The following is a 20143-nucleotide window of genomic DNA, read 5'->3' on the forward strand; positions in this document are numbered from 1 at the left end:
CATACACATCAGTATGTGCCCGGTTTACACCCAGTAACACCCGCACCAGGTATTAGTCATGTGTACCCCTGTATATACAGCCCATGGTAGTATAAGGACATAGAGGGGGGATCGTCATACACATCAGTATGTTCCCGGCTTACACCCAGTAACAGCCGCACCAGGTATTAGTCATGTGTACCCCTGTATATACAGCCCATGGTAGTATAGGGACATAGAGGGGGGACCGTCATACACATCAGTATGTGCCCGGCTTACACCCAGTAACACCTGCACCAGGTATTAGTCACGTGTACCCCTGTATATACAGCCCATGGTAGTATAGGGACATAGAGGGGGACCGTCATACACATCAGTATGTGCCCGGCTTACACCCAGTAACACCCGCACCAGGTATTAGTCACGTGTACCCCTGTATATACAGCACATGGTAGTATAGGGACATAGAGGGGGGACCGTCATACACATCAGTATGTGCCCAGCTTACACCCAGTAACACCCGCACCAGGTATTAGTCATGTGTACCCCTGTATATACAGCCTATGGTAATATAGGGACATAGAGGGGGGGACCGTCATACACATCAGTATGTGCCCGGCTTACACCCAGTAACACCCGCACCAGGTATTAGTCATGTGTACCCCTGTATATACAGCCCATGGTAGTATAGGGACATAGAGGGGAGACCGTCATACACATCAGTATGTGCCCAGCTTACACCCAGTAACACCTGCACCAGGTATTAGTCATGTGTACCCCTGTATATACAGCCCATGGTAGTATAGGGACATAGAGGGGGGACCGTCATACACATCAGTATGTGCCCGGCTTACACCCAGTAACACCCACACCAGGTATTAGTCACATGTACCCCTGTATATACAGCCCATGGTAATATAGGGACATAGAGGGGGGACCGTCATACACATCAGTATGTGCCCAGCTTACACCCAGTAACACCCGCACCAGGTATTAGTCATGTGTACCCCTGTATATACATCCCATGGTAGTATAGGGACATAGAGGGGGGACCGTCATACACATCAGTATGTGCCCGGCTTACACCCAGTAACACCCGCACCAGGTATTAGTCATGTGTACCCTGTATATACAGCCCATGGTAGTATAGGGACATAGAGGGGACCGTCATACACATCAGTATGTGCCCGGCTTACACCCAGTAACACCCGCACCAGGTATTACTCATGTGTACCCTGTATATACAGCCCATGGTAGTATAAGGACATAGAGGGGGACCGTCATACACATCAGTATGTGCCCGGTCTACACCCAGTAACACCCGCACCAGGTATTAGTCATGTTTTCGTGCGTCACTCCCAGAGAACGCTAGAGTGAGGCCCACACATTTAGACTGGCTTTTAATCAGCCAGCGTACAGCCTGCGATTGCAGACCATCGCCATCTGTGGCCGCACGGAGGGCTTGCGCATTCGTGGTTCTCCGATAATCTAATCATCACATAATCTATTCCTAGCCGGCAGAAATGTACTTACATAACATACAATAATTATTAAATGTCTTGCAGGGATCAGATCCTAACTGTCACTTCTTTTCTTTTACTGGATCTTTTATAGGGTAGAGATGATTACCAACTGGATCGATGATGAGTAGGTATCTGATTGGCTGTATTACAGAGCGCAGATAAGATACATGCATCCCATTGGACGTGTCAGTACATTCCCGGGTGTACAGCAGTATATACTGACACCCCATGGCAGTATACAGAGTGCAGAACAGCGCTGTCACTGTGACAGTAGTAATGCTAATGGCCCATTACCCTATTTGTACATAATATACTAATGTACTAATCTCTCATACACAAGAGAGAATACAGCCATGACGGCGTTACCAGGACCTGTGACTGCAGCAATTTCAGTATAGAAGAAAAAAATTAACTTGCAAAAGTCAATTTTCTCTAATGGACAAGACCATGCTGCACTGCAGGGGGAGGGGGGCAGATGTAACATGTGCGGAGAGATTTCGATTTGGGTGAGTTTTTTTGTTTTTGTGCAGGGTAAATACTGAATGCTTTATTTTTACACTGCAATATAGATATCAGTTTGAAGTACAGACCCCGCCCAAATGTAACTCTCTCTCTGCACATGTTACATCTGCCCCACCTGCAGTGCACATGGTTTAGAGAGATAATTTGCTTTTGCGAGTGAACCAGAATCGGGACCCCTAGACTAATGGTCAGTGTTACTGTGTAGTTGCAGAGATGAGGCGTCGGTTCTACGCTTACACATCTCCTCGCACACCATGGAATGATTTCCCCTCTGTTTGCTGCACAAAGCCAGGGCTTACGTTTTACGATTTGAAGGCGGTCGCTGATGTCATGTGATGTCATGCACCCGCCCCGAGTTGGTGGGGGCATGGGCTCCACCCAGCATTTCTGTGGGTGTGCCCACTTTATTTGTGGGTCCACCCAGGGATGTCCCCTGACCGAGGGTGCAAATTCGGACCTTTTGAATTGGCCCCTACATCAATCACACAGGCAGTGGTCAGACAATGGGATAGAATTACTAAGCAGCGGCATTTACCAGCTGCCGATTCTCTGCTGATCCTGGTTCTGATCATGTAACAGGAACACCCGATGTGGATATTGTGTATAGTGCGGTAGTGTCATGTTGTGTGGATCACACTACTGCGCTGCTGAGCTTTGTGTATCACCACTAATTATTATTATTATTCTAACAGTGACTCTGGGAAGGACCCCAAAAACAGTCCCGATACCTCATCTGAGTAAGTAGCTGTTATGTTTCTCTGTCTAACAGGTGTACCCTGTATATACAGCCCATGGAGAGGGGCCATCATACACATCAATATGTGCCCGGCTTACACCCAGTAACACCTGCACTTGGTATTAGTCATGTGTACCCCTGTATATACAGCCCATGGTAGTATAGGGACATAGAGGGGGGACCGTCATACACATCAGTATGTAAGGAGTTGAAAGAACAAGACAGAGTTGTCGCGAGAATTATCAAAAGTATGTCGCCTATGTACCTTCGCCAGAGGACCAGATTCGCCCTGAATTCATGTCCATGCCAAATGCTTCCTCCTCCCATTTTCTCAAAAATAGATTGGCATAACTTGGGGGGAAATCTGGTCCCCATGGCGGTGCCTGTGCGCTGTAAATAATAATTGTTGTCGCACCATGTAAAATGATGAGTAACAATGAAGTTGATGGCTTCTGTGATGAATTCTATTTGTGTCGGATGTATTGTGGTGTCTTTCGTTAGAAAGTGTGCTGCACTTTCTATACCCTGTGTGTGTTTAATGATTGTGTATAGCGAGATCCTATCGCTAGTGATAGTCACATGTCATCTTGCCAGTAGATGTCTTGAAAGTTTAGTAGTGTATGTGTTGTATCTTTTAAGTGTGATGGTTGTTGGCTGACTAAAGGTTGCAAGAATTGATCTATGTATTGAGATAAATTGTTGATACCTGAAATGACTGGTCTGCCTGGGGGTTGCGTTGGGTTCTTGTGTATCTTTGGTAGGTAGTGAAATACTGGGACTACTGGGTGGTGTGGGTGTAAGAAATAAAATGCTTGTTTATTGATTATCCCTAGGGATAATCCTTTGTGTAAGAGTGTCTGTAGTTCTTGTTTTTATTGTTGAGTGGGATCATTCTTCAGTATGCAATATGTGTTCTGATCCCCTAGGATCCTAAGTAATTTGTGGATGTACAGCATGCTGCCTTGTCCGCTGGCTTTACTATAAGTTCCTTGTTGTCCTTCTATTTTTTCAGTGCTTCTCGTTCATGTTTGTTAAATTGTCGCGTCTATGTGTCCCACCCCCAGACCATTGTATTATAGAACTATTATTTCATTTCTATCTCGCTCTATTTTCCGTTAAATGTACACCCGCAGTTCTCTCACGTTTGATATAGTATCATTGATAATTAACGTGACAACTCAGTCTTAGGGGGATATGCAATCTGGGATCACGGCTGTCGTTCCCCGCCGACAGCAGTGATCCTGGCCCGTTTGCGGTCAGATCGACCGCATAACGACAGGTGGGATTCTATGTCCCACCTGCCGATGTGCGCAAAGGGGGCCTGGCCACAAAAACGGCCGTGGATTGTCGATCTGCGGCCTGGATCCCGACAATCCATGGCCGTTATCGGCGGAACAGGCCCAACAGCTTCTGAAGTCGAGCCCGTTCTGCCATGTTCTCACATCAATGCTGTCGTTAATGACAGCATTGAATAGGGATCCATTGAAATCAGGTGATCCCGCAGCACAGGCGACTATCGCATGACCGCACATGCACACAGCCGTCCGTGTGATCACAGCCAGCAATTGGCTAGCCATTGTTATCCGTACAAAAGTTGATTGACAGGTGATGGGCATTTGGGGCGTAAGGACAGATTTTTTCTGCCAGTTGGGAGGGAGGGCCGCTGAGGACCAGCCAGCGGCTTCCTTCTCCCTATCGCCATTGCAGCTCCAAATGACATCTTGCTTACTCAGTTCTGCGTTAAGAGAGGGGAAACCATTCTATGGTGAGTGATTATGAATGTTTTTCTCCTCCTGTGCCTGGCTGCGATCACGTGCAAATTGGCGCAGCGGGGGGGGGGGGGGGGGAGGGCGGTCAGCATGGCGGCATGAATGGGGGTCAGTGATCCCATACCATGTAGTGACTGTATATTGGCACGTGATGTATAGAAATGCTCATTGTGTCCCATTGCAGATTCTTCAGCCGTTTCTGTTGTGGAACACGCACCTTATAAGGTAAGTACACAGGAGCGTCACCACAGCACCACAGTACTGTCAGGGACGTCCCCAGATTGTCTGTATGGATAGGTATGGAGGTCTGGCCAGTTGGGGATTTACATTAATGTCATGTAGTAAGAATGATGCCAGAATAATGGGGGGTCGCGGTCTGTAGAGTCAGATTACTTCCCAGTCCCCTTATGGGTAATTACCAGAACTACACCAGATCCCTCCAACGTTACACATATAGCAACACTATATATAAACACTATATATATATATGACAAAAGAATGTAAACAATGGAGTAATCAAGGCGCAATCTAAGGAGGAGCAACTCCAATATATCCAAAGAACTTGTGCAACCAAAAAACAAGTAAATAGACAATACAAATACAATGTTAGGATATGTCCAGAGCGAAACCCACGTTTATTTTTGATTGTCACAGTGCAAATCCTACACATTCATCTCTTCTCTTTTTTCCCATAACCCATTTGATTTTGTGAGAGTCGGAGAAGAAGGAAGAATCCTTTCTCTTATATTTACGGACAGCGCTCTGAACATATCCTAAAAATGTATTTGTATTTACACTATATATATATTAGGGCGGAGTGAAAAAACTGAAATTGAGAAATTCAAAATCGGCTAGTGTGGGAAAGTTGTGACTTGACCTGAATAAGAAATGTGCAAAAGCATTTTGATCTGAGTCAACATCTTCTGTTCTGGCAAGAGGCCTAAAGTTTCACTTTTTAGATGAAAATAACTAAACCTATGAAGATACTCCGATCTAGTTATAATTATGTCAGGATGTCTTAGAGTGGTTCATTAATATACTTTAGCATAGTAAAAAAAACAGTACGAGCTTGTCCTAGTGCAAAATTACCAAAAGCTCCACCTTCTCTTCAGCAAATGAAGGTTTTAAACAAGAGTGGGAGTCAATAATTGACAACTGCTCCACCAAACTTATGGAATTAATCATCCAAGAAAGGAAAAGGGAACTAAATAAGCTAGAAAATGATATCAAAATGTACAAATCTCTAGCACAGCCCTATTCAAAAAATGATGGATTTAAAGAAATGGAAAATTCCATAGAATTTAATGTTAAAAAAATGGAGAGAGCCCTCATACAGAGGAAAGTAAAGAAATTCAGGAGGGATAGAGAATCTGCACTCTCCACTCCTGAAACCGAACAAGAGCCCCAACCATCACAAAGAATAGATAAGGCCTTCCAAAATCTTAAACCGGAAAGAAAATTTGCCCCGAGAAAAAGGGATTATAGGAGAGACAATGAAAGACATGATTAGAGATAGAGACCACCAATATAAATTTAGATCTCCAAAACGTGCCCCCTTCAGAAAAAGCTACCAGAACTTTAACAATAGAAGGGATCTCTCTCCCCAACAAGAGTACAAACATCGTAACTTTGGCCGTAATTATTCCCCTAAACGTAACATCAGACAATATAGGAGTCACAGAACACCGGAATGGAGGATTCCCACTAGGTCCCAAAAATTTAAACCCTCAATACCATCCTCTCCACACAGAGAAACTAGCCTAAATAACAGATTTTCCCCTTTGGAAAGTTATGATTTTGAAACCACCGAAAGGTATAGGAATTCCCCATCCCCTTTTTTAGTGAGAGACCGGCTCGACTCCGGAAACAGATAAACAAACCTTATAGAGGAACTCGAGGAGGGAAAAAGAAACCTCCAAAAAAAGGGAAATAAAAAAAAAAGAAGACTACCCCAAAGGATGTGATAAACCCTAATCCCGAACCACTAAAAACTAAAATCTTTAACTTAAGTTCACATATTTTGTCTGTAGATGAAACTAATGTTCTTCAGCGGGGCCTTAAATACGCCCCCACGAACCATATAAATATGTTTGATCTGTACATTGACATTCAAAGGTTCGTCCGAAAACTTACACTAAAAAGGTTCTTCTATAAGGATGATACCATAGACACAATAGAAAATTTGAGCACTGGCTTTAAACCAAAGTCAATATTTTATCCCCAACACCATAAGGGCCCCTTCCTTGAGACTTTTGCAACTCTAGTAATGGAAGAAGCAAAAAAGGGGATTTTGTACTTACCGTTAAATCCTTTTCTCAGACTCCATAGGTGACACTGGAGAGTTACAGTGGGAATAGAAGGCGACCACAGGGAGCTTGGGCACTTTAGAATAAATTAATAGTGACTAACTCCTCCCCTTCTACTTCCTCTCCTAGGCAGTTAGGTATGTGCCCGGAGGGAGCTGGAAGAAAGGAAAAACAACACACTTCCGAGAGGAGGTTAAACATAACACAATAAGTCACACACGCACTCACACTGAGTGAACATATAGTTTGAAGAATAGCATTCATAACAGAATGAACTCATCCATAAAAACTTAGTAAAACTTAGAACTCAGACTGATTATAACAGTCTCCTTAACCTCAGGTAATTGGCCAACCTGAAACCAAACAGTAAACCGGAGAGACAGCGTCGGGTGGGCATCCAGTGTCACCTATGGAGTCTGAGAAAAGGATTTAACGGTAAGTACAAAATCCCCTTTTCTCTTTCCTCCACTAGGTGACACTGGAGAGTTACAGTGGGGACGTCCCAGAGCTCCCAACACGGGTGGAATGACGCTGAGAACCCCTTAACACAGAACGGCCAAACCGCGAAGCAGCTGCCTCAAAAGTGTCAAACTTGTAGAAGCGGACAAAGGTCCTCTGACCAGACCACGTAGCCGCTCTACATAAATCCTGTATAGAAACTCCACGGGCAGCCGCCCAGGAGGTACCCACCGACCTTGTAGAATGGGCGGAAATTGAAGAAGGTGGCACCCTAGAGGAGGCCACATAAGCTTGACGAATTGTCAATCTGATCCACCTGGCCAGGGCCTGCTTGGAGGCTGGCCAACCAGGACGCAAGGAGTCGTAGAGGACAAACAAGGCATCCGACTTCCGTACAGATTCTGTTCTGGCCACGTAAATGCGCAAGGCCCGGACCACGTCCAACGCCCTAGACTCCTGTGAGTCCTCCCGAAAGGCCGGCACCACAATAGGTTGGTTAATGTGGAATGCCGAGACCACCTTTGGGAGAAAAACACTAGAGGTACGCAGCTCCGCTCTTTCCTCATGGAAACGTAAGAAGGGTGCCTTACAAGAAAGAGCACTGAGCTCCGACACCCTTCTAGCTGAAGCCAAGGCCAATAGTAGGACAGTCTTCCAAGTGACATATTTCAGTTCCACCTCCTCCATAGGCTCAAATACAGAGGACTGGAGAAAAGCCAGTACCACATCCAGGTCCCATGGAGCAGTAGGAGGTCTGAAGGGAGGTTGCAGCCGCAACACCCCCTGGAAGAAAGTCTGTACCTGGGGAAGAAGAGCTAGCTTCTTCTGGAAAAAAATGGAGAGGGCGGATACTTGAACCTTCAAGGACCCCAGCCGGAGTCCTGAGGCCAAGCCCTTTTGCAAGAACAGCAGCAATCTGGCCAACTTGAAGTTCACAGGAGAGACCCTCCTGGATTCGCACCAGGCCACATAGGCCCTCCAGATGCGGTGGTAATGCACCGAGGTAACCTGCTTTCTGGCTCCTATCATGGTTGGAATCACCGCCTGCGGGATCCCTGCCTTCCTCAGGATGGACCTCTCAACAGCCATGCCGTCAAATGAAGATGCTGTAAGTTGGGACAGGCGAACGGACCCTGTGTTAGCAGGTCGTCGCAGAGAGGCAGAGGCCATGGCTCGTCTACTAACAGGCCTGTTAGGACCGTGTACCACGACCGGCGAGGCCAGTCTGGGGCGATGAACAGCACTGTCACCGACTCCCGTCGGATTCTCTGCAGAACCCGAGGGATGAGAGGCACTGGAGGAAAGATGTAAAGAAACTGATCCGTCCAGGGTGCCGTGAGAGCGTCCACTGCCACCGCCTGTGGATCTCTTGTCCGAGCGCAGTACCGGGGCAACTGGTGGTTGTGTCTGGAGGCCATCATGTCTATCTGCGGACAACCCCACCGACGGGTCAAGGTCTGGAAGACCAGAGGGTTCAGACACCACTCTCCGTGGTGGACGTCCCGGCGGCTGAGGTAGTTTGCCTCCCAGTTTTCCACGCCATGAATGAAAATGGCAGACACGGCCCCTGCGTGCTCCTGCACCCAGCACAGAATCCTCTTTACCTCTCTCATCGCTGCACGGCTGCGGGTGCCTCCCTGCTTGTTTATGTAAGCCACAGCCGTGGCATTGTCCGACTGCACCCTGATGTCCTTGTTCCGGAGAACCACTTCTGCCTGGAGCATGGCATAATACACTGCTCGCAGTTCCAGCACATTGATGGACATCTGTGCTTCCTCCGGGGTCCATAGTCCCTGGAAGTGGAGGCCCAGCGTGACCGCTCCCCAGCCCCTGAGGCTGGCGTCCGTGGTGAGGAGCGTCCAATTGTGTATGGCGAACCTCCGCCCCTCCTGCAGATTGCTGGAGTTGAGCCACCACGCCAGTGATGCTCGAGCCTGATGGGAGAGAGAAATCCGCTGCTGTAGAAACAGGTGTGAACCTGTCCACTGGCGGAGCAGACACAGGTGGAAGGGGCGAGATCGAAACCGCCCGTACTGCACCGCCTCGAATGTGGCCACCATCCTTCCCAGCAGCCTTGTGCAAAGGAGAACCGTGACCGTTCGATGCTGCAGCACCAGACGAACCGCTTCCTGGAGGGACAAGATCTTGTCCATGGGAAGGAACACCCTTCTCTGGACCGTGTCCAGGATCATTCCTAAGAACAGGATCCTCTGCGATGGGATCAGCTGTGACTTCTGGATGTTGAGCATCCAGCCATGGGACTCCAGAGTCCGACGTGTCAGGAGGATGTTGTGCAAAAGGACTTCCCTGGACGGAGCCCTCAACAGAAGGTCGTCCAAGTAAGGGACAATTGTAACTCCTTGAGCCCTGAGTATCTCCATCATGACAGCCATCACTTTGGTAAACACCCGGGGCGCAGAGGAGAGGCCTAAAGGTAGGGCTCGGAACTGCAGGTGACATTTCTGGACAGCGAACCGCAGGTATGCCTGGTGAGGAGGCCAGATGGGGATATGCAGGTATGCATCTTTGATATCGATGGATACAAGAAACTCCCCTGGTTCCAGGCCTGCAATGACAGACTGCAGTGACTCCATCTTGAAGCGAGTGAACCGTAAAAAGGGGTTGAGCTGCTTTAAGTTCAAGATGGGCCTTACTGAGCCGTCCGGCTTGGGAACCAGAAAAAAGGCTGGAATAGAATCCCTTTGTCCTTTCCGGTTCCGGGACCGGGATAACCACCCCTAGGTCCCTGAGCTTCTGAATGGCGGCCTGCAAGGCCCTGCCTTTTTCCTGTGAAGCTGGCAAACCTGTGGGAAAAAAACGTTGAGGAGGAGGCAACAAGAAATCTATCTTGTAGCCTACTGCTACCAGGTCCTTTACCCATGCGTCCTGGCATGAACCGGCCCATACCTAATGGTAAAACAGCAGCCGGCCTCCCACCCTGTGTTCTGGACAGGAGCTGGGGGAGTCATGCCGAGGGCTTAGAGGTAACCTTTGCATCCAGGATTGGAGCGCTGGCTGAACCTCTGCCTCTTCCTCGGAAGCCTCTGGAGCTAGTAGCCGCTCCCCTAGACCTACCCCTGAATCTGGGGGTGGGCCTAAATGACCGAAAGGACTGCCCTCCAGTAGTAGGAAATGACCTACGTGTGGGAGGGGCTGCAGTGGGCAGGAACTGAGACTTACCCCCTGTAGCTTGTGAAATCATTTTGTCCAGCTCTGGACCGAAGAGGGCCTCGCCAGCAAAGGGTAATGCCTCCACTGCCTTCTTGGAGTCGGCATCTGCATTCCACTGTCTCAACCAAAGAGTACGGCGAGCAGAAACTACAGAGATACGAGCCGCAAGCATACAAACATCTGAAGAGGCTTCTACCAAGTAACCTGCAGCCTCCCGTATGTGTTCCACTAAGAGCAACATATCACTTGCCCCTGGGTCTAGAGAGGAGGCAACCTGGGATGCCCATACCTCCATGGCCCTATTGACCCAACATCCCACTTGTGCTGGACGTTGTAAAAGACCAGCGGCTGAATAAATATTCTTCAGAGCACTCTCTAACCGCCTATCAGACACATCTTTAAGGGTAGAGGCTCCTGGGATGGGTAACACTGTCTTTTTGGACAAGCGTGATACCGAAGAATCAACAGCAGGTGGCGTCTCGCATGACTTTCTAGCATCCTTAGGAAAAGGATAGGCAGTGAAAAATCTCTGAGACACCTGAAACTTTTTGTCTGGGTGTAACCAGGCTTTTTGCAAGTGTTCATCCAGCTCCTCTGAGGCTGGGAAATATGCAGACTGTTTCTGCTTTTTAGCAAACACTGAGGGACGCGCAGCCGGTCTCACCTCCTCTGTGACATTGAGGGTTAACCGGACTGCTTGTATTAAGTCCTCTAAACCCTAAGAGGGGACATCAGTGTCCTGTATAAGCGGAGTATCAGGCTCAGCATCAGGCTGAGCATCAGGGTCATTAAATTCACCCTCCTCTAGAGCTGGCATGTCATCATCTGTATCGTCTAACAGAGGGACCTGAGGAAGCATCCTACTAGCAGAAGCCAGTCTAGGGGGAGGGGGTGTAGAGGTGTCTGCATGTAATGCTCTAGACAAACTCTCCACAGCAGAGGTTAACTCTGCCTGTTGATCCCTGGCTGCATCCCTATCTTGTCTGGCCGAAGATAACTCAGAAGCTAGCTGAGAAATCACTGTAGACAACTGGGAAGCCCATACAGGCGTCTCCTGCCCCGACGTTGATGGAGTGGGGGCTGGGGATGCAGCACATGAGGGACATAAAATGGCGCCCTCCGCGTGTGGCGCGAACTTATTGCTGCACTTCTGGCACGCAATCTTTTTACCAGCCATCATACACACAGCAATCTTACACAGAAAGGTGAGAAAGATGGAAATACCGGACAGGAGAGGAGGTATAGAAAAAAGGCAGAGTCTGCCACAAGCCCGATACGCGCACTGTATATAAATATAACTTGCGCCGGCTAAGGGACCTTTTTGGACACAGTCCAAGCCGCCCTGACCTCCTATGTCCCGCTGTGACTCACTGAACCAGGGTCACCGGCACTTCAGACGCCTCGAGGGAGCCGCGGATCACGCTGCTGCTTCAATGGCTGCCGCTCCTACAAAGAAGGAGGAAGCGGAAGTACCCAGCATGCCGCGCTCGCGCTCCTCAGGAATGGCGCTTTTAAAAAGTGCGCTGCCACGGCTTTTTACACTGACTCCCCTGCTAACGGGAGATCAGTGCTATACTTACCCCTGCCATGGCTGTCGGGTGCGGCGTGCTGACTGGTCCTCGAGGCGCGCTGCAAGCAGCGGCGACGGGACCTCAGGATCTGTGGATCCTGCAGCCAGGTACCGGAGGCAAGCTGCATGCAGCTGCGACCGGACCCGCCGACAGCGCCCTCGTCGCAGGCAGGTAGGGACAGGGAGCTACCTGCCTGTCCTCTTGCTGATTGTAGCATCATTTTAAATTAAAAATATATAAAGCTCAGGAGTGAGCCTTGAACGCACCCAGCTCCCGCAGGGCACATGCTAAAACTGCCTAGGAGAGGAAGTAGAAGGGGAGGAGTTAGTCACTATTAATTTATTCTAAAGTGCCCAAGCTCCCTGTGGTCGCCTTCTATTCCCACTCTCTTCCCACTGCTAAAACTGCCTAGGAGAGGAAGTAGAAGGGGAGGAGTTAGTCACTATTAATTTATTCTAAAGTGCCCAAGCTCCCTGTGGTCGCCTTCTATTCCCACTCTCTTCCCACTCTTCCCACTCCCACTCTTACAACTCTCCAGTGTCACCTAGTGGAGGAAAGAGAAACCATAGATATCAACAAGTTCAACTCCAACTTGTCAAGGAAGGCTATAAATTCACTCAAAGAAAACAGGGAAATTATCATAAAACCGGCCGATAAGGGGGGGGGGGGGTTCTAAACACCACCAACTACCAAGCAGAGGTCATGCGCCAATTGGGGGATACCCACACATATAAAAAACTAAAAGGCGACCCCACCACCTCCACCCTCCGAAAGCTTAAGGCGTTCATTGATACAGCTTTGAGTAATGGAGTTATAAACAAAGGAGAGGCTCAATTTTTGGTGAATGATAAACCATCCACCCCTGTACTGTACATCCTACTAAAAGTGCACAAAAAATTGGTCGATCCCCCGGGACGACCAATTATATCAGGGGTGAACTCCTTAACCGCTAATTTATCCATGCTCATTGATCACCATCTCCAACCCCTGGTCCTCCTTAATAAATCTCATCTCAAGGACACCGGAGACTTCCTTAAGGGGTTATCTAATATTAAGTGGGAGGAGGGTGATCTCATGATCACGGCCGAAGTCAGCTCCCTCTACACCATCATCAATCATGATGATGGTGTAGAAAGTATCAGAAGATTTCTAGGAGAGTCCGAGAAACCGGTCCCTCTCCAAAACTTCATCATAGAGGGTATACAGTTTATCCTAAGAAATAACTACTTTCTATTTAATGAGGATTTCTATGTACAACAAACAGGAACCGCAATGGGCACCAGATTCGCCCCGAGCTATGCAAACATATTTATGGGCGCATGGGAGCTCGATACCATCTGGGCTCCCAACCAGTTCGGGGCGGGTCTGGTGTCCTCTATGCGTTATATAGATGACATCTTCTTTGTCTGGAGGGGCGATAGAGACACCCTCAATGCATTTTGCTCCCACCTAAATAATAACAATAAAAACATTGTCCTCACCTTCGACATACAACCTGTCCAAATAAATTTTTTGGACATAACAGTTTATGTCGAAGATGGAACCCTTAAGTTTAAAAACTACATCAAACCGACAGACTCGGGGTCCTATATTCCTTACTCGAGTTGTCATCACGACCATTGGTTGAATTCAGTGCCAACAGGACAATTCAAGAGATTAAGGAGGAACTGTCTTGAAAATTCGGTCTTTGATACACAGGCAGCGAAGATGAAAGAAAAATTCATGGCATGTGGTTACAGGGAGAGTAGCGTTGTCAAGGGTCTAGAGCAGGCAAATCAAAATCAGGGAATAGAGAGATCCATCCCCCCCCCAGGATAAACCGAAAGGGGAGAAAAATAATGAATTTGCATTTGCCTTCATAACCACCTTCACAGATGAACACAAAAAAATTGAACGTGTGGACCCTATATTAGGTAAAATAGTTCCTGATCGTCCAAAACATATTTACAGATGAGCGCCCAATTTAAGGACCAACCTGGTTAGTAGTAATTTTACATCCAACATCCCTAAACCAGGCATAAAATCAAAGGGAATTTATAGGTGTGGCGGATGTCAGGGCTGCATAAATATTAAAAGTCTTGGTAAAAACAAAATAGAAGAATATACGATCAATGGATACAAAATCAAAATCCACGACTTCATAACATGCAATTCTAAAAATATTGTATATATGAGGAAATGTAGCTGTAATAAATATTATATCGGACGTACATCGAGGCCACTAAAAGTACGCATTAGCGATCACTTAAGAAACATCAAAAAGGGCCTTGAGACACATGCATTGTCTGCACACTTCAAAACCACCCACCAGTGTTCCACAAAAGATATAGTGGAGTTTGGGGGCTTAAAAAATATAAAAGGTACTGCTAGACAACCTGACTGTTCCACAGCCCTTGCAAGGGCAGAAATGAATTTAATATTTAACTGCAAGACCCTGCTGCCCAGTGGACTCAATAGCGACTTTGAACTCAAATGGTTCTTATAGGGACAGTTGAGTTCACTGGGCAGACAGACAACCCCGTTGTACGAACTGGTTCGGGTACATGATGCTGGCCATACTACTCCAGACTGCGGATTATTGCGATCGCAGCCTGCTGTATAAATTCCAGCGTCAATGACTCTGCTACCATTGTATTTGAAAAGAAGGGAGAGGGATATGAGACAATATATCCACCTTCTCATATATTCTAAGATTTTAAGGGCTTTTTCCCCAAACCACCTTAAACTATAAAAAACGGTGGAACAAACACTTTTGAGTTTAAATAAGATGTTTGCGGGAGGTATGTGTGACACCCTCATGTATAATGTGATATCTGTGACGCCCTTATACTTATCTTTATGTTGTGATGCTATGGGATAAATTTATACATATAATATTAATGTATCTCACGATGTTTTCTCCCTGTTTTTGTTTTCTCTATATGCGGCAAAGCTTCATGTTGCCATGGAATCTGTCATCGATCCCGGAGGCTGTACCTTTAAAACAGCCTATCACATGGCAGCAGTCTCTTCAGCGTGCGTTCCAAATCAAAAAATACCACGCCTTCCCCCCACAATCCTGCTGTACACCGGAAGACGCGCGTCATGCGTGTCACCGGCATCAAATCAATACACATCTCTTCCGGCTGCCTGCGTTCCACCGCCACTTCCGGGTAGCGGAGATCCTCTGTACTACGATGATCAGAGAGAAAAGTATGGATATTACAGTACCTGTACCGATAACATGATAGATGACATCACCAGCTCAACTTTAGCCTGCCTGATTGTTGGCACACTTAAGAACATCACCCCACAGTGCCGTTCAAACCGGATGTTGATGGAGGTCTCCATGACAACAAGAAGTAGCTTATGTTATTCAGGACTCTATATGGACTTATATATTTAGTATTTCGGATTTATGATTTAAATATACGAAATGTAATCCACCTGTTGATATTATATATATTTGTTGTATGACTTTGTTTGGTAGGTAATAGTGAAGGAAAAAATGCAATGTCACTTCCTGTCCCCCTCCCATTGGCTGTTCACCATTTAAATAGGAGCTATTCACTCTTCTCTGACACATCTTGATAAAGGTCACAGGGACCGAAACGCGTAGATCGTGCCAGTTAAGAGTGAACAGCCACTTCTCTTTACCTGTGGATGTATGTATTGTTTTTATATATTTTTTATATATTCGTTTTTATTGCTGAATTTTTGTAAAATATTTTTTGGAGTGGATTTGTGTAGGCTTGGATCTCACAATCCATTTTTTATGGGACTTGTATGGGAAAAAAATTCTCTGGATTAAAAACATTGTGATACTTTTTTACATCGACTTCCCGGCTCCATTTTTGGGTTCCACATAAGGAGTGGATTAAAAAATTAAAAAAGAAACCGCTACGGGCGTGTTTCCCCCACCTAAAGGGGTGAGTAGGGTACTCAATATCTCCCTTTGGCTTTGAAAAATAATATACCCAGGAATTTTATATACACCAAGTTATACCTTGGAAAATATTTTCCTTCTGTTTTATGGTATCTACACTGGGGAAGATCCAGGGCGATATCTATATACATCAAACCCACCATACCCAGAGGGAATCTACAAAAAGAAACCTTGATAGGTTTGGTACTCCACAATTACATCGTGAGTAGGGGTACGCCTACATTTGTTACCATCTAAAAAGTAAAGAAACCTTTCTATGTGTTTCCCCATCACTTCCTTACGTAAGTAAGGTACGCTGTCTCTCAGCCACAGCCCTTCACTTTATTCACCACACCCCTTGATTATAAGGTGTAAGACTTTTCAAAAAAATCTCAGACATCACCTTCTTTCCTTTTTATGTGTACACGAAAAACTTGGGATACATCAAATCCTCCAATCCAAGGCATCCCAAAATCTCTAAATCACACGATTTTCTACACCAAGGAAGATTCCACATAAAGAAACCTTTATGAGCTTGATACCATCTAAATGCATCGTGAGTAGGGGTACGCCCGCTTTTCTTCAAAACTAAAAGAAACCTTTATGTGTATTTTCCTTCCTTTTTATCACGTAAGTGAGGTACGCTGCCATAGGTTTAATATCCTTGTTCAGCTGCCCCACGCACCTATTCAATTGCTATATGTGGATAATACATTGAAACTAAGACACTCTTAAATTCTTTTCCGAGCACATTTGGATAAATCTTGTCATCACATTGAAGATCCACAAAGAACTCTTCCAGGACGTGCCAAAGATACCTTGATGAGAGGACCATCCCCACGATACAACGTGAGTCTGGGTACGCCTGCTGATTACATCTATATCACTCTTCGTCACTACCATGGAAATGGTTTATATTAATTGACACTCACACCTTTTTCATAAATTAGTTTTTAATACAGTTTTGTATTTTCTATTTCCTGGATTTCTTTATCTGAACACTTACCTTTACCCGGTTGTCGATATCAATACGAGAAAGACTTCAGTCGGAACCTCGAGAGAAGTCTACTAAAATAGAACATCAAGTATTCCACTGCGCCACTTTTCTATTTTCCCAATTCTTTGCTCCATATGTATATTTTGTGAAGTTAGGGTGTAACTTCAGGGGACTGTGAATTGAGGCAGCACTGCGCCACGTAATTTCTGTCACTTCGTATTACAACATGATCCAGGCCCGTTTGCGGTCAGATCGACCGCATAACGACAGACGGGATTCAATGTCCCGTCTGCCGATAGGCGCAAAGGCGGCGTGGCAGCAAAAACGGCCGTGGATTGTCGATGGCGGCAGAACGGGCCCGACAGCTTCTGTAGCCGTTCTGCTGTGATCCCGCATCAATGCTGACGTTAATGACAGCATTGAATAGGGAGCTGCCGCTATTTCCCAGGTTGGAAATAGCGGCGGCAGATTGCATCCCCCCATTAGTGAGTAAAAGGTATTTTAGCTTTGAAGCAGATTGGGGCTGTGTAATCTGTGTTGGATGGACCCATCCTATATATTGACCTCCCGTGGGGTGTAATGGGGCCACAGCCGATAAATGGGGTAATATTCACCCCTGTAGAGTTAGAGATACCCCCTCTGCACTTACAGGCGTAATCATACAACTCTTGCCCAGAAGATGATGGAACTTACTGCGGCCTCATAACAACCTGACCAATGACGGCTACAATTCCATGCGGGGATCCTGCTGCAAGCGAGCGATCCCATTGGACAGGAGAAAGCTCAGCCAGAACCGATGACTGTACAGTAACAAGACGCAATGTCAGGCACCAACATGATATCGCGCACCCACAAGCCACAGGTTTATGGGCAATTTGGACATGGCGCGCTTACGGCCATCTTTAATAATGGTGAGGACCCCAAAGGCTACCCCTCTCTACAGGGTGCAGGATGCCATGACATCACACCATCTGCTGCTTCTCTGTAACACTGCCACGCAGCCACGATGTAAGGGCAGAGACCCACTATGGCACAAATTACCTCTAGGGTTAGGGGAGCGGAGCATTCCGTATATATTACCCCTCAGCACAATGATCCCTTATAGAGGACCTGACTCACACACAGGTGCAGCCAATACTCATCAACCAATAGGAAGCAGCGTAATAACTGAGGTACGCGGCACAGGCGCTGTATGTCCTAACGTATGGACAGGACATGTATGTAGCAGAGAACCCGCTGTGTGTAGGTGACAGTCAGCGGCCTTCCGGTAACACAATGGCCAACAGAGGTAACAATGACAGTTGTACAAACCAATCCCCCCAGGTTCTCTCAGCCAATCACCTCTGTGTACACTCTATGTGAGCGCCCCTCTCTGCGCACTTATAGGGGGGTGAATTATTCTGCGCACTTGCTGCTGGCTGTCTATGCTAATGGGTGTCTATCAGAGCTATGCAAATGTAGCTGGTCAGATGACCATTAGCATTTGACGTGGCTGAAAACACCGGGATTAGCCACGTGGGTATCTAAACGTCCAGGCGTGGGCAAACAGCAACCACAATGGAGGCGTCTGCTGCTGTTATCATCATACATAGTAACAGCACACGCGTGACACAACAGGAGCACATGTCTGTTATACTTGGAAATGGGCCTTTTTTTTTCCAAATCAAAATAATAAATTGGCAGCTAAGAGGTTTCCGCCAGGACTACGGTATAATAACGGCATCTATCTGTAGGAGAGTAACAGGGGGATTATATGTATGATAAATACCACCCACCAGTCATCGCGTATTAAACCCTGAATTGCGGGCCGGGACTCCATTTTCCAAAATGAGTGGGTCTGGTGCAGCATGGTCGGGAGCAGCAAAGCCAGAGGGGCTGCGGACCTGCAGAGCAGGGGAGACCAGGGAGCAGCAGAGCAGGGGAGGCCTGGGAGCAGCAGAGCAGGGGAGGCCAGGGAGCAGCAGAGCAGGGGAAGCCTGAAAGCAGCAGAGCAGGGGAGGCCGCGGAGCAACAGAGCAGGGGAGCAGCCGAGCAGGGGAGACCGGGGAGCAGCAGAGAAGGGGAGGCCTGGGAGCAGCAGAGCAGGGGAGGCCAGGGTGCAGCAGAGCAGGGGAGGCCAGGGAGCAGCAGAGCAGGGGAAGCCTGGGATCAGCAAGGGAGGCCGCGGAGCAGCAGAACAGGGGAGGCCAGGGAGCAGCAGGGGAGGTCGGGGAGCAGCAGAGCAGGGGAGACTGGGGAGCAGCAGAGGTCGGAGAGTAGAAGTGCAGGGGAGGCTGGGGAAAAGCAGAGCAGGGGAGGCTGGGGAGCAGGGGAGGTCTGGAAGCAGCAGAGCAGGGGAAGCCTGGGAGCAGCAGAGCAGGGGAGGCCACGGAGCAGCAGAGCAAGGGAGGCCGGGGAACAGCAGAGAAGGGGAGGCCTGGGAGCAGTAGAGCAGAGGAGGCTGGGGAGCAGTAGAGCAGGGAAGACCAGGGAGCAGCAGAGCAGAGGAAGCCTGGGAGCAGCAGGGGCAGCCGCGGAGCAGTAGAGCAGGAGAGGTCTGGGAGCAGCAGAGCAGGGGAGCAGCAGAGCAGGGGAGACCGGGGAGCAGCAGAGAAGGAGAGGCCTGGGATCAGCAGAGCAGGGGAGGCCAGGGAGCAGCAGAGCAGGGAAGACCAGGGAGCAGAAGAGCAGGGGAAGCCTGGGAGCAGCAGGGGCGGCCGCGCAGCAGCAGAACAGGGGTGGCCGCGGAGCAGCAGAACAGGGGAGGCTGGGGAGCAGCAGAGCAGGGGAGGTCGGGGAGCAGCAGAGCAGGGGAGACTGGGGAGCAGCAGAGCAGGGGAGACTGGGGAGCAGCAGGGCAGGGGAGGTCAGGGAGCAGCAGAGCAGGGGAGGCTGGGGAAAAGCAGAGCAAGGGAGGCTGGGGAGCAGCAAAGCAGGGGAGGTCTGGGAGCAGCAGAGCAGGGGAGGTCTGGGAGCAGCAGAGCAGGGGAAGCCTGGGAGCAGCAGGGGAGGCCGCAGAGCAGGGGAGTCTGCGGAGCAACAGCACTGGGGAGGCCGGGGAGCAGCAGAGCAGGGGAGGTCGGGGAGTTGAGCAGAGTTATTAAATCATCAGAAGATGTCACCACGCTTCAAAATGATCTTGACAATTTAGATGAGTGGGCAAAAAAGTGGAAGATGAGGTTCAATGTGAACAAATGCAAGGTCATGCACCTTGGGAGACATAACCA

The 20143-nt window shown here is 48.1% G+C and overlaps 1 protein-coding gene across 3 annotated transcripts in view; it reads left to right on the top strand.

Moving 5' to 3' along the window:
• Positions 1–20143, top strand: part of LOC146064857 (uncharacterized) — a 116127-nt gene that overhangs the window by 30665 nt on the left and 65319 nt on the right. For 2 of the 3 annotated variants that reach the window (XM_083178788.1, XM_083178787.1), the window contains 4 exons: positions 1594–1626; positions 2717–2761; positions 4714–4754; positions 14969–15801. The exons of the other annotated variant lie outside the window; for it this stretch is intronic. In XM_083178788.1, the coding sequence (XP_083034914.1) occupies positions 1594–1626; positions 2717–2761; positions 4714–4753 (118 nt within the window). In that variant the 3' untranslated portion in view covers position 4754; positions 14969–15801. Of the gene's footprint in view, positions 1–1593; positions 1627–2716; positions 2762–4713; positions 4755–14968; positions 15802–20143 lie in introns of those variants that run through there. 3 annotated transcript variants of the gene reach the window in all.

This window comes from Crinia signifera, chromosome 3 (genome assembly GCF_055691185.1).
Source record: "Crinia signifera chromosome 3, ASM5569118v1, whole genome shotgun sequence".
In the NCBI taxonomy this organism is placed as follows: Eukaryota; Metazoa; Chordata; class Amphibia; order Anura; family Myobatrachidae; genus Crinia; species Crinia signifera.